Here is a 15,218-nt window from a genome sequence, read left to right as displayed (position 1 = left end):
GCATATAGTCCCCGATATTGAGCAATCGAACCTTTGCCTTTCTCCTGTAGTAGTGTCCTGCTTGTTGTTTATGTGTGATCATTCTTATGAGTTAAAAGTATCCTTTTTATGTTCCATTTCTCAAAGAACTTGGTGGTTTTTCTTCTCGTGAACTAGGGCCCATTGTCAAAGCTTATCTCTTTAGGTAGGCCGAATTGACATATGATGCTTGTCCATATGAAGGCGATTACCTCTTGCTCACAAACTTGGGAGAATGATCCTAGTTCCACCCATTTAGAGAAATAGTCAGTTAAAACTAAAATGAATTTTAAGTTACCTTGTCCTGGTGGAAGCGGTCCCATGATGTCCATTCCTCATTAAATAAATGTCCATAGAAAGGTGACATAGTGGAGTTGTTCGCTTGCTTGGTGGATTATTGGGGCGTATCTTTAACACGACTCGTATTTCTTTACAAATTCTGAGACATCTTTATTCATGGTGGACCAGTAATACCCGACCCATATGAGGCACCTGACAAGTGCTCGGTCACCAGAATGACTGTTGCAATGACCTTTGTGGACTTTCTTGAGAACACACTGGATTTGGTTTGGGACTAAGAATTTTGCTAACGGGCCTTTGTACGTCCTTTTATGCAAGTCGTTGTGAAGGAGGTTGTACATAGCAGCTTGCATTCTCAGCTTTTTAGCTTTTTTTGTCGCTTGGGAGGGTACCATCTTGCAAATAGTTTACAATACAATTGTGTCAGTCCCAAGTTAAATTTATAGACTTTACCTCAATGTGGTCTAATCTCGAGACTTATGCTTTTGGTGGAGGTGGCCAATTTGGCGAGGCGATATGCTTCGACGTTCTGCATTTGTGGAATTTGGTCGAGCTAGCATTTATTGAAATTGGGCAACAATCTGCAGATCTTGGTCTGATACTTTTGCATCCTTTGCTCTTTGATTTGGAAAGTCCTAGTAACTTGGTTGACTACGAGCTGAGAATCACCCGTATTCAATTGGTTCACCCCATATTTGAGTGCAAGTCTCAATGGCCTCTTACTCGGCCTCGTTGTTAGTCATATTTGCGCATCTTATAGATTGGCAAATTATTTTGCCAGTAGGAACCTCGAGCATGAGTCCCACTCCGGAGCCGCATGCATTGGATGTGCCATCGGTGTATAGGACCCAAAGGTCCTATGTTTGAAGAGGAGCTTGAGTTGCTTCTTTTTCAGCCTCAGGCATTACTTTTGTGCTAACGTTTGCCACGAAGTTGGCGAGCACTTGTGACTTTATTGTTGTGAGAGGTTGATAAGTGATATTGTGCTCACTTAATTCAATGGCCCACTTGGCTAGCCTCTCCAACAATTCGGGTTTGTGTAATATGCTTCTTAAAAGAAAAATGGTGACGACTGAGATTAGGTGGCACTGAAAGTATGGCCTGAGCTTTCGTGAAGCTACGACCAGGGCCAGGTCTAGTATCTCGAGGTGAGGATACCTCGTCTCGATTTCGACAAGTGTTTTACCGATATAATAAATTGGAGATTAAGTACCTTTATCTTCTCAAACTAGGACCGCACTTACTGCTACTTCCGAGACGACGTGATAAACGAGGAGGTGCTCCCTGGGTTCAGGCTTTGAGAGTAAGGGTGGTGATGATAGGTACTCCTTCTATTCTTGCAACACTTGTACACATTCAAGTGTCCAGTCGAGGTTGTATCCTTTTTGAGTACGCTGAAAAACATATGACACCTATCGGATGACCGCGAGATGAATCGGGATAGGGCGGCAATTCAACTGGTCAGTATCTGGACTTGATTCGTAGTGGTCAATTTTTTGGTATCCCGTTGATAGCCTTAATTTGATCTAGGTTGACCTCAATCCCTTGCTGTGATACCAAGAAGCCCAAAATTTTCTTGTGGCTATGCCAAACGCACATTTCTCAAGGTTTTGTTCCATTCCTTATTTTCTTAGTATATTGAAGGCTTCATGTAGGTGGTCGATATGATCCTTTGTCTTTACCTATTTGACCAACATGTTGTTGGTATATACCTCTATGGTTTTGCTGAGTTGATCTTTGAACATTTTCGTGACCAACCTTTGATAGGTAGCCACTATAACAATACGTTCCCTTATGGGTGATGAACGTAGTCTTATCTTGGTATTCTTTCTCCATGACTATGTGGTTGTAACCTGAGAAGGAATCCAAAAATCTTAACAGATTGTGTTTTGCTGTTGCGTCGATGAGTTGGTCGATTTGTGGCAACATTAATGAATCCTTTGGGCATGATTTATTCAGGAATAAACTTCATTTCCTGTTTTTATTTTTAACCATCACCACATTGGCAATCCATTTGGGGTACTTCGACTCCCTGATAGATCCGTTGGCTAATAACTTTTCTACTTCTTCATGGACGACCTCATTGATTTTGGGGTTGAATTTTCGTCGAACCTGTCTTACTGAGGGGTAGAAGGGGACGATATTCAGCATGTGCATGGCGATTTCCTTGGGGATGCCTGGAATATCTGCATGACTAAAGGCAAATAAATGTGCATTAGTTACTAAAAATTGACTAAATTTATCTGGGTCTCAATGTTTGCAGTCGATATAGGCCTTTTTACTAAGGTCGTTATGATCTAGTTGGATGGGGTCGAGGTCTTCTATGGTTGATCCTACGGCTTCAACCATCTCTGGGTCCATAATGACCTCTTTGGCTTTGACCTATGGTGACCTCGACCCTACTGATTGCTATGCTTCTTTTTCCTTTTCTTTCCTTTATTGAGTTGTCATCCATCCATGGCGATTCGGTAGCATTCCCGGGATGCACGTTGTTCCCCTCGTATGCTAAATATTCCCCAAGGTGTTGGGAATTTGATCACTTGTATAAGTTGGAGCGGGCGACTCTCATAAGGTGTATCCATGGTCGTCCCACGATGGCATTGTATGCGGTGTCCTGGTCCATGATATGGAATGTTGTCTCTAGAGTCACCTTACGGGTAAGGACGGGAAGTGTAATCTCTCCTGAAGTCTGTTCAAACGCATTATTAAAATTAGTTAGTGTAATGCAGCGTGACTCTATCTTATCCTCGAGTCTCATTTATGCAAGGACTCGGGGATGGATGACGCACGCCCTACTTCCGTCATCTATCATAATTCTCTTAATATCAATATCTAAAATTATAAAGTAATGACAAGTGCATCATTGTGAGGGGAAGTCAAATTGTCAGTATCTGACTCATTGAAAACAATACTTTCTTCGAGTCCGTCATACCGTTCATGGAGGATAAATCTTTTGAGCTTGTTGGTGATGGTGAATGTGATGATGTTGATAGAGGCGTCGTCACTACCACCAATAATCATGTTGATGGTGTGAGCTGGAGAAGGCGGCTTTGGTGGTCCTGGGCATTCTCGATCCCTCGCTAAAGTGTTCATGCCTTTGTCGCTGAGTAGTTCCTTGAGATGCCCTTGATGTAGCAAGTTTGATACTTCTAGTCTTAGAGCGATGCAATCTTCTATTTTGTGTCCACGTTCTTGGTAGAACTCACATAGGGTGTCAGATTTCCTGGTGCTTGGGTCAGACATCATCTTTAGTTGTCATTTTACCTTCATTCCGAGCTTCTCGAGAATGCAGACCACCTCTGTAGTTGACATACAAAAGTTGTGAGCAGATAGTAAGGGGCATACCTCGATCATTCCAATGAGTACCTGATCTTGTCCTAGATGGGCCATCTTCATAACGAAAAGAGGGAATAGGTGTCCTGACATAAGGTTAGTGTAGTTCCCTGCCTGGTCGCGATACTGGATGGTTCTCCTTATGTTATCCCCGCGTTCTCTCCTGGGCTCGGATTGTATCGAGGTGAGTCGTTGAGTTGGTCCATTGAGGTCGACGTCGTCTGCTCTAACCTCGGCAGGCATTATGGATTTCATCCTAAGTGCCCGGTGAGTACTTCATTAATCGACTCAATAGCTTTCTGGTCGCTCTCGAACCCTCTCTGCTCAACCCATTCTAAAAAGTTGCCACGGCCATCCCTTCGGAGATATTTGGTAAGGTCATCCTCACCCTATTGAATCGGGCGAGAAGTCCCGCAATCCCTCTCCTAGAGATTGTTTGATGGCGAAGATATCGTTCACCCTAGTTTCATCCTTCTTGGCCTCAGCATGTGCCATTACGAGCTTATCTGCCATTTCTTCGAGTGTTTCTATGGAATAAGCTGGCAGTTGTGAGAGCCACGTCAATGCCTCTTTAGTGAGAGTCTCACCAACTTTTTCAGCAAGATGGAGGGCACCTGCTCTTTGGCGAGGTCGTTTCCCTTCACGACGGTGACGTAGTGGGCTACCTAATCTTCAGGATCGGTCATCCCATCATAAATTCTGAGATATGGGGGAATCTTGAAGGTCTTTAGTATGGTGTGTGGAGCCGCTTCTTCCATATATGACTATTTCACAAACCTATCGGCGTCTCGTGTTGGTAATAATTTGGGAGCACCTGGTATTTTGTCTACCCATTCCAGATGATCTTATATTTGGTCCCGGAGCACCCTGTTCTCATTTTCCATTTCTTCCATTCTTTTCAACACGGAGGCAAGGATACTACCACCTGCATTGTCAGTAATAGTGTGAGTTTTACCTGAAGTCAGAGGGTTTGGTTGATCGTATCGTTCATTCTTGCGTTGTGCTACACGGACTCTCGTGGTTTTTCTAGTCTTGCATGGGGCTTATTTACTGAACACGCTGACTAGAGTATAAGTTAGACATGCTTCGAGGAGGTTTTTCATAGCGGGTTGCACCCACTCTCTCATGGACGTTGAGGCCCTTTTCCTGTTTGGTTTTGTTGTGCTGCAGAAAGGTGCATGCAACCTCTCTCGTCTGGGAGAGGCCGTGGGTGTCACCTCCTCATCCTGGGTGTCATAGCTTTCATTAATGGCACTCATGAGGTTGAGGGGAATATTATTTGTTTCCTTCATTCCGTTTCCTTAGCTACCTGGCATGGAGATATTTGTACACATAGAGAAAAAAGATAAACTTTGTGTTTTATTTGATTAACAAGTCACATGAGTTATGTATCTAATGAAAACTAAATGATTGGCTGAGAAGATCCCCACAGATGGCGTCAAACTGTATAACCCGAAATTTGGATTTAGGTTTATACAACCAAACTTTATAATAAAGTAGGGTTAATCTTAGCCAATATTAATATCCAAAAGATAGGCCAACTATTTTTATAGTAAGATCTCAGGTGTGCTATTGAGTGGGGAATGAATGATAACAATAATTGTATAATAATTGATTCAAGAATATGGAAGATAACATTAAACAACAATAGATGACATTTAAATAAATAAATGTATGGAGGTCGCCCGACAAAGGTGAGATTACGCAATAATTCTCCTGACACGGATGGATAATGATAAGCCTTTGCATATTCATATCTTGACGTGCGCAAAACACAACACGAAATCGATGCTCGCTAGCCAAAGGTAGTATAGTTTAACGATCGTCTTTATAGGGATTGAACTTAAACAATACTCAAGTAATTTCTAGATTAACGTTATTCAAGATGATAAAACTTAATTTGTAATAGTTATAAACTATGATTAACTACTAAACTAAGGCAATTGACAATTGACTTCAACAAACCAGATATTAGCAAAGTCGGTTTCTTATCAATGTGAGGAACAAAGGTTTTGACGTGATAGGTGCAAGATTTTGATTCTGGATATGATATTGTTATATTTTACTCTTGGAGTTCTATCGATTCTCACGAATTCAATAGGTGATTAGCTTATGTTTACAATTCAGAGTCATCTCTCGATTAAATTTAATTCTTTCAAATAAACTAATGTAAAGTGCGATGAAACTTGCAAGAATCTACTGGTAAGAATGATCTGAGAGAAACTTCTCTTGAATATTTCTCAAAAATCTTAATTTAAGAGGTAGATCACAAAGCTCTTTCGATTACTTTAAAGAAGTACCAAAATAAATCAAGGTATGAGTTGCAACAATATTCAATATTATGCTCCTTCTCTTCCGATTAAATAAGATAATGAATAAAATCACAACTAGAATTAAAGTTATTCCAATAAATTCAACCAATTAAGAATTAATCAAATCCATTAACCATAACCAAGTCAAACCCTAAGGTAAACTACTCCATAATTATGGAGGAAGTCATCACAAAACAAATTAAAGAATAAGAAAGCATCAATCGAACTTTACAATCCAAACTCCGATATTGAATTGATAAAGATGATGAAATCCCATGTCTTGTAGCCTCCAATTCTCTCCCCAAGCTTCCAAGGTCAAAAGTCCCTTCAAAAATATATTTTCAGTGTATTTATACCAAGTAGGAACGAACCCGGACGAAACTACCCTCTTTGAGCCGAAATGGGAAAACCTACAAACCTTTTACACTTCACGTGTTGCACAGTGCTACGCAGGGTGCGTCGCATTAATGCATTTTGATCGATTGTAAACTCTCTGAACTTAGCTTGTCTAACAAAATTTTGTAATGATGCTACACACTATGCATAGCATTAGTGTATTTTTCTGTTAGACCCAAAAACTACAAGTCTATGAACTTCTCAAATTTCTGACGCACATTTGCATTGTGCTACGCATGGTGGGAAGCATTAGTGCAAATGTCATAACCCTTGCGCTTTCTTCCAACTTTAGTATGCAACGCCTGTCCACGAGCCCCCGATGTGATCCCAGTTTAATTCATTGGCTTTTACTCAGACTTCAAAGCTCCAATTAATCGATTTAGCTCCAGAACATCTTTTTAACTCGAATCATCTCCTATAAAGCATGAAACATGTAATCAGTGCAAATCACTATCATTTAAGTTCAAACACACTCAAAGTGCAGTAATTAGAGTGCAGAATGCAGCTAAAACACGTGTTCCTAGCCTACCACCAACATCCCACACTTAAACCATTGCTCGTCCTCAAGCTATAAAACTACATTTCACATAGAAATGACCTTCTCATCAGACAACTTTGCTAACGCATCATGCCAAGAATATTTAAAGTAGACTAAGCACCCTATCATAACATCCTAGCCTCAAGACTAGACTCACACACACTACGTATTTCAAAAACCTACTCACTTACTCTAACTCAGAGGCCAAAATATTACCTTTCATTCGCAAATCATGTGTCCTCACACCTAAGATAGAGAGTAGCTCCACACATAATAAAATTCAACAACAAATAGGAACTCAAAATAGAAAGAATTCACTCACTATCAAAAATCAAATTCATGCGCCACAGAGAATATAAGCTTGCCCGTAGTATAATACTCTACTAATTAAGCTCATTCAGTCAAAGATCAAGTAGGATTTTTTATTTTGGTTGTAATGTAGGATGCGGAACAGGTATGATACATATAGATTTGTGACTACACCTCTTTGAGCACTTTACTACATACAATTTCATAATTTAAACCTCACACTTATTTTGAACCAAATCCCAACCTTCACCATATAATAACCTCAAGCTCCCAATTTTTATAAGCACAGACAAGATGAGAACTACCACTAGCTAGGAATCATTTTTTTCTACTACGTACACAAACTCTTTTTCTTTCTTTCTTTCTTTTTTTTTTCAAAATTCTGAATGATTTTTCTCTTCTTTTTTTTTCAATCCCTTACATGTGGCTCTCACAAATTTTCAACTAGTGCACCTTTATCCTTTTTTTTTCAATAGTTCCACTCAAAAACCTAACCATTCCTCCACTTAGCTTTTACAAGCTTATACAAATTCAAGTGCTCATGAGAGGTAAAAGGTTCAAACAGATAGACAATTCAACCAAAAGGATCAAACTTGTAGTGTGGTTGCCAAAGAAATATGAATACAGGCTCAATGGGGCTAACTAAGATATCCAACAATTAGGCGGGTAAAAGTATATAATTGGCTTAATAAAGAAATGCCTATATCACTTCCTAGACTGAACAAGACTTCTATTTCGCTTTGCAAACACACGGGACAAGTTCTAGACATCAACTGACATACACAAAGTATCACTAACAACCTCGCACACACTTGGCACATTATTCACTTCGGCCCAGATCTGTCTCAACTCTCGAGCCAAAGAAGTTAAGCAAAGTCACAATCAACCAATTTAAGGCACTTATCTATGAGTCAAGAACTGAGTCTAGGCGTCACAACTAAGACACTCACTACTCTCAAGGCACAACAACGTCAAGAAGCGTCATCTCCATTTAATACATAGCACAAGACTTCACTATTCTTAATAAAAAAATAACTGCACCCGGTTCAAGCAAAACCCTTGGAAAAGAATGGCGGCACAAAGAAAAACCAAGAGAAAATTGTTACACTACCTAAAAAAAAATATTTTTTCATTGACTTTGATCCCTCACGAAAAGGTTCGAGGAAATTCATCGTCAAGAAAAGTCAATTTTTTTCAATCAAAAGAAATGGAAACATCAAAAGAAAACGGAAACAAACACACACATATATATTTACATCCCCACCTCATACTTTAAATTGGGGCATGTCCCCATGACACACATATAAAAAGCAAAAGGTAAAGGAAACTTCCCTGATTCATCTAGTCGGGGTCTGAATCAAAGTCGAGATCTCCTTTTCATGCCCGACCCAGTGCACACATCCATGATGAGAGCTTCTTCTCGGCCTTCTTGGAATACACCCCACACTTATTTATTTGACTCTCTCCAAGTTGCACCTTTAGGCCCCCCTTCTCCTTCCATCTTAAAGTCAACCTTTCTTCCCCCTATGAGCATGAGCTGCCTTTCTTGAATATCCAGAATTTCTCTACTAGTAGCCAAAAAGGGTCTCCCTAGAATCAGCGGCCTCCCTATTCTCCTCCTTTTTCACCACAATAAAGTCCACAGGGAACCCAAATTTGTCCACCTGAACTAGCATATCTTCCAATATTCCTTCAGGTATAATTGTGGTCTGATCCGCCAACTGCAAGGACACAGGTATCGACCTGATTTCTCTGATCTCTCTCCTTTCAATTTCCTGAAAATAGACAAAGGCATAAGATTAATGGAAGCACCTGAATTACACAAAGCTTTTTTAGTACTTCCCGAAGAGCAAGGTATAGTAAAACTCCCTGGATCTCCACATTTTTTAGGGAGCTTATTTTGCAGATTGGCACTACAATGCTCTGTGAGCTTGAAAACCGATGTCTCTTCTACTTTTCGCTTTTTGGACATATCTCCTTCAAAAATTTAGCATAAGCTGGTATCTGTGAAAGCACCTCTATGAAAGGTATATTCACATGCACCTGCTTGAGCACTTCTAGAAAGCACCCAAATTGTTTGTCCATTACTTCTTTGTTTGTCTTTCTTCTTCCTTACTGGAATGTCAGATTTGTTCTTCTCCTTCAGATCCGCCTCTTGCTCTGCCCTCACTTCATTATGAACTTGATTTCCTATCAAATCATTCTTTTCTGCTACCAACGGATCTTGCAGTACTTTGACATTCCTCAACGATATTGCATTTATTATTTCCCTTGAATTCCTTTCTATATCCGCAGGGAGGGTTCTTGGAGACCTCTCAGATAACAGACTAGCAATCTGCCCCACCTGCCTCTCTAAGTTTTAAATGTCTACACTATGAGTTTCACATCAATCATCTATTTTAATAATGAAGGCTTTCATTAGATCTTCCATGCTAGACTGATTAAAATATGGAGGCGGGGATTGCTGCCTCTACTAATTCTGAAATCCTGGAGCTCCTTTCCCTGGGGTCTCAGATTATTCTACTGCCACGAGTTCAAGATGCCACTTGGTTAAATCCAAGAAAAGCCTGGGTACCTCTATCCCATGGATTTAAAATTCTTACCACTTTGGTAGTTGCTTCTGTCAAATCTTCACACAACATTTACCACTTCATCTGCAGCTGAGGCCTGACACTCATGCGTTGGATGACTCATTCCACAGAAATCACAAACAAATTATGGTTGGCTCTGGACCTTGGCTAAGGTCAACTTTTTTATCTCTTTGGCCATGACATCTAGCTGGGCTTGCACTGATATGTTGGAATCTACTTGATGAACCCCAGCTGATTTTCTTCAATCATTACTCTCAGCAGGCCACTGGTTAACATCTTCACAAAGCTTATCAAGAATTGCCACAATCTTCTCAGTAGTCTTCCTCATTAAAGGACCTTCTAACTGCAGTGATCAGAGTTCGTCGCGAGGGAGGTGTTAGTCCATCCCAAAAGTCCTGGAGTTGCATCCATAATTCAATTCCATTATGCTGACACGTCCTCGCTATATCCTTGAATCTTTCCCAAGCCTCGAAAACTGTTTCAGTGTCTGTCTGGCAGAAGTTGTGAATTTCCTTTCTAAATTTCACTGTTTTAGCAATTTGAAGTACTTGTCAAGAAACGTTTTAGTCATATATTCCCATGTGTTGATGTCACGACCCAAAACTCGGACCCGATCGTGATGACGCCTCTCGTGAAGACAAGGCCATCCAACTAGTCCCAATTCAATTCTTAAATAATTAAAGATTAATAAATAGTCTAAACATGAGTAAATAAGCCAAAGACTAAGCAAAAGATAGTATAATGTGCGGAATACAGCCCAAACATAGCCCGATATCGGGGTGTTACAAGTCACGAGCATCTACTAGGGTCTAAATACAACTAAAAAATCTAAAATGTACAAAATACAGACTAGTGGAATGAAGAGAGAGAAAAGCAATCTGCGAATGCTAACAACTACCTTGCTAAAACTCTGATGACTCTGACTCCGATAAGCTAATACCCGCTACCGGGTTCAGAAAATACCTGAGTCTGCACACAAGGTGCAGGGAGTAAAGTGAGTACTCCAACTCAGTGAGTAATAATCATAACTAAAATATGAATGGTAATAAATCACGAAAAGTGCATCAACATGTTGTATTAAAGTAGTACAAAATCAGCAAGAAAGCAATGAAGCTGTGAAATTTCTTAAAACATCTTAGCTCAGTTTAAACTTCTTTGAAAATGACTTTTTCAACAGTTACGCAAATGAATGCAAAACAATTAGTGCAGATAAGCATGGAAAATCCGCCCCTCGGGCACAAATACACAATTAAACAAGTAAATGACAGGCAAATAAGAAAGATAATCACATAAGGTTCGCCCCTCGGGGACAATGTCAACAAATCCACCCCTCGGGCAATATCTCAGAACAATACCAGCCCATCGGGCAATCACATAGAACAATACCAGCCTCTCAAGCTATATCTCACATCATAATGAGTACCCGCGCTCACTGGGGGTGTGCAGACTCCTGGAGGGGCCCCTTACGGCCCAAGTGCAATATCAAGCCACCTCGTGGCATCATCTTTAGGCTCTCAACCTCATATCAACAAGCCACCTCGTGGCGTACATATCTCAGGCTCTCGGCCTCATAATCAAAATCAGTGTATCACCGCTGCATTGTGCAACCCGACCCAAAAGATATCCTCACAACACAGGCCCTCGTCCTTACTCAGTCAAAAATCACATAAGCCTCTCGGGCAACAGTAAAATATGATGCTCAGCCCAAAAATATTATTTGAAATATCATTTCAAGTGGTAATGCAGAGTAAACATGGCTGAGTTTTGAAAAGAGTGGAAAATAACATGACCAAGTTCAAGTATAAAGTCAAAACAGTGAGGAAATATCAACAAAAATCTCAGAAGGGTTCAAATAGTTGGCATTCAGCCAAAATATGGTATTCAGCCCAAATAATGATAATAGCAAATAGATTTCAGTCAAATACGCGGTAAAATCATCAATCGGGATGGACTAAGTCACAATCCCCAATAGAGCACGACCCCATGCTCATCATCAAGCGTGTGTCTCACCTTAATATAGCACTACGATATGCAATCCGAGGTTTCAAACCATCAAAACATCATTTAATATCATTACTCACCTTGATTCGGTCCAATTTCTAGCCCGCAATGCCTTTTCTCACACAAATCGACCCTCCGAATGCTCCAAATCTAGTTACAATCAGCACAAAATCATTAAAATGTGCTAAGGGAACGAAGCCCACTCGAAAATATCCAATTTACATCAAAATCCCAAAATTGCTCAAACCCGGCCCCAGGTCCACATCTCATCAATGAAATCCTCATCCTCTCACGAGTTCATACTTATCAAGAACATCAAAATCGTACCTCAAATGGCCCCTCAAATCCCCACTCAATGGTCTCTTAATCCCAAGCCCTAATCCCTCAATTTTCTTCCTTAATTTCCACTAATACCATGATTAAACAATGAAAAAATGATCATAAACATGAGTAATGAGGCTTAGGGAACTTACCCAACTGATTCTCTTCGATTTTCCCTTGAATTCACTGCTCTAGCTCGCTTCCAGTCTTAAAAAATGGAGAACTTAGCAAAATTTCACGAAGGAACATTGTATACTTTCCGACCCAGGTATTTCCGCCATGCGATCCCATTACCGCTTCTGCGGTCCCGTTTCTGCGGTCCCGCTTCTGCGACTTTTCCACCGCATCTGTGGTCTTCATTAAAAATGACAAATCTCCGCATCTGCGGTTAAACACTCGCACCTACGCTATCGCAGGTGCGCCCACGACACCGCTTCTGAGGTTCCTGAAGGACTTCACATTGGCCACATCTGCGGCTGCTTTATGCATCTGCGATCATCGCACCTTCGACCTCCCAACCGTAGGTGCGGTTATGACAGAACCAAAAGCTTCAGCTGCAACTCAAATTCCAAATTCTTCCGTCAACCACCCGAAATCACCCCGAGGCCCCCGGGACCTCAACCAAAAGCACAAACATATCCCAATACCTTATCCAAACTTGTTCCAATCTTCAAAACACCTCAAATAACATCAAATCAACCACAACACATCGGATTCAAGCCAAACTTTCTGAAATCTTTTGAATTCCGTTTTTGATCAAAAACCCAACCAAACCACGTCTGAATGACTTAATATTTTGCACGCACATCTCAAATGACATAACGGAAATACTACAACCTCTGAAATTCCATTCCAATCCCTATATCAAAATCTTACCTATCGAATAGTGATTCTGTCACCATTCATCGGCCATAATTTCCGGCAATCCGATAAGGTAATATCTCAATATTGGTCCCAAAAAACACCCTTCTCATACCAAACAACATCCTGTTAATTTTACCCTTCAATCTTTATCTACAAGCTTTAGATCTTGCTTTTAGCTCTCGAACAACTGTAGCAGACAGTCTCTAGTGCATCTGCTATGTTTTTGATGTTGGTGACTTGAAGTGAATGGTTTGTTTTTGGATGCATAGGTTAAATCCATATATTTGCTGTTAAAATCTATAACCTATTGCAACATATTTCGTTACTGTAGCTTCATCTCCTTTACAAAAGGTTGTTTAGTTCTGATAATTAACATAGTTGGTCGCAGTTTCTAGTTAGAGAGATTAGCTTTTGTAGCAGACATTATTTGTCAAGTAATTATAGTGCTAAAGAATTACTACAATTGATCGATGTAAGTGAATCTTTGCTGAAGAACTGAATAACTATAGCTCCTCCAATATGGAAAGTTTGAAGTCGCTCATGGCTTCCAAGCCTGGCGACCAGCCTCATATAATGGTTGGTCAGCCATCCCAAGCACTCCCTAACAACATAGCATCTATGAATTTTGCTGTTGTGTTAAAACCAGATGCGATCAATGCGGCTACGCAAAAGATATCAACTGCTGCGTCGAGGGTTAAGCCAATAATGCCTAGACGTGCTACGTTCTTGCAAGGACAACCTATGGTGAAGTTTACAGAGGCAGAAGTTCAACGCATGAACATAATTGAAGGTTTGAAATATGCCATCGTGTGTAAGTTCTCATATGGCTGGCCAGATATGCAAGAACTACGTAAAATCATACCAATGCAGTGTGGAATTAGAGGAGAATGCACCATTGGTTATCTGCAGGATAGACACATCTTGATACGACTAACTTTATGGCAGGACTACATCGAGTTTGCGTCAAAAAGTGTATACTATATCAAGGATAATTTTGGACAAGAATACCAACTAAGAACATTGATATATGATTCAAAATTTAAACCTGGAGAGGAAACATCGAAGGTGATGGCATGGATTTCTTTTCCAAATCTTTTGCCAACTTATTTCGTAAAAGAATGCCTTTTTTCCTTAGCATCAGCTGTAGGAGAACCACAACACCTCGATATGGCTACTATCAACAAAACAAGGCCAAGTTGTGCAAGAGTGAAAGTGTTAGTTGACTTACTAACAGACATGCCGAAGACCGTTCGTATGGATATTGAGAATGAGGTTACAAAATCGACAAGAACAGAATGGGTGACGATTAGATACGACTACTTACCTAAGTTTGGTAAAGAGTGTAAACTGCAAGGGCATGACATGATAGAATGCTGGAGAATTCATCCGGAGATAATGGAAAACAGAACTGTCGACCAACAGAAAAATAAAGAAGTTGTTGGTAAGGGAAATAAGGAAGCTGGGAAGCAAGCTGCTCCTATAATGATTCTCAGTAGTGGCAAGGTGGTTGGTAATGTAGGCCCTAAATGAAAGGAAGTAAGGGACAATAGAGGGCAGAACAAAGGTAACCAAATTGAGGGTAATGGTGCAGCTGGGAAAGAAATTGTTGTTGTGGATAATAACTCAGCAAAACAAATACAAATAAACAACAAATTTACAGTGCTAGAAATTGAAAATGGTGAGATTAATGAAGGCAACCAACTGACAGTTGTGGAGGAAACTACGTTTCAAAAAACAACATGCAACAATGATATTCAGCAAAATAATTACACAGCAGGTGTGGAGAATGAGTCAGAGGAGCTGGAATTTGATTTTTCAACTAGACAAATGGTACAAAAGGCAACTTCTCCTAGTTCATCTAGGAGACAATCATCCAAGACACAACCCAAGAAACTGAACCCTGCAACACCTACTTTCAATCATACAACAATAAGAAATCATGCAGCAAATAGGGAATCAACAGCTGGTTGTGTACCAAATGAATTGGGGAATGAACAACATTTTCACAATGATTCAACTGTCCACTGGGTACAAATGACATTCAAAAATAATCTAGTTCATGTCAATACATCATGTCAAGACATTCCTTCACAGGACACCAAAGTTGAACAACAATTAGCAAACAATAAAGAAAATGATTTTGTTGAAGATACAGATTTTGAGAAATTCAGGACCACTGAAAAAGAAAAATGGGCAGGAGGGAGATTATGGCTCAACCAAACAGAGGAAGACTTA

General features: G+C 40.2%; 1 protein-coding gene across 1 annotated transcript; it reads right to left on the bottom strand.

Moving 5' to 3' along the window:
* Positions 1 to 3,156: 3,156 nt before the first annotated feature.
* On the bottom strand, positions 3,157 to 3,564 carry LOC142163429 (uncharacterized). Its single transcript, XM_075220713.1, has one exon. It carries the CDS (start codon positions 3,562 to 3,564, stop codon positions 3,157 to 3,159), a length of 408 nt encoding a protein of 135 aa, XP_075076814.1.
* Positions 3,565 to 15,218: the final 11,654 nt, after the last annotated feature.

The sequence above is a fragment of the Nicotiana tabacum genome, chromosome 8 (assembly GCF_000715075.1).
Source record: "Nicotiana tabacum cultivar K326 chromosome 8, ASM71507v2, whole genome shotgun sequence".
In the NCBI taxonomy this organism is placed as follows: Eukaryota; Viridiplantae; Streptophyta; class Magnoliopsida; order Solanales; family Solanaceae; genus Nicotiana; species Nicotiana tabacum.
Note: the sequence above shows the minus strand (reverse complement) of the source record. Positions and strands in the feature narration are given on the sequence as shown.

What these genes read in the sequence shown, in the direction of transcription:
- LOC142163429 (XM_075220713.1), bottom strand. Translation starts at nt 3,564, where the DNA reads ATGATGTCTGACCCAAGCACCAGGAAATCTGACACCCTATGTGAGTTC.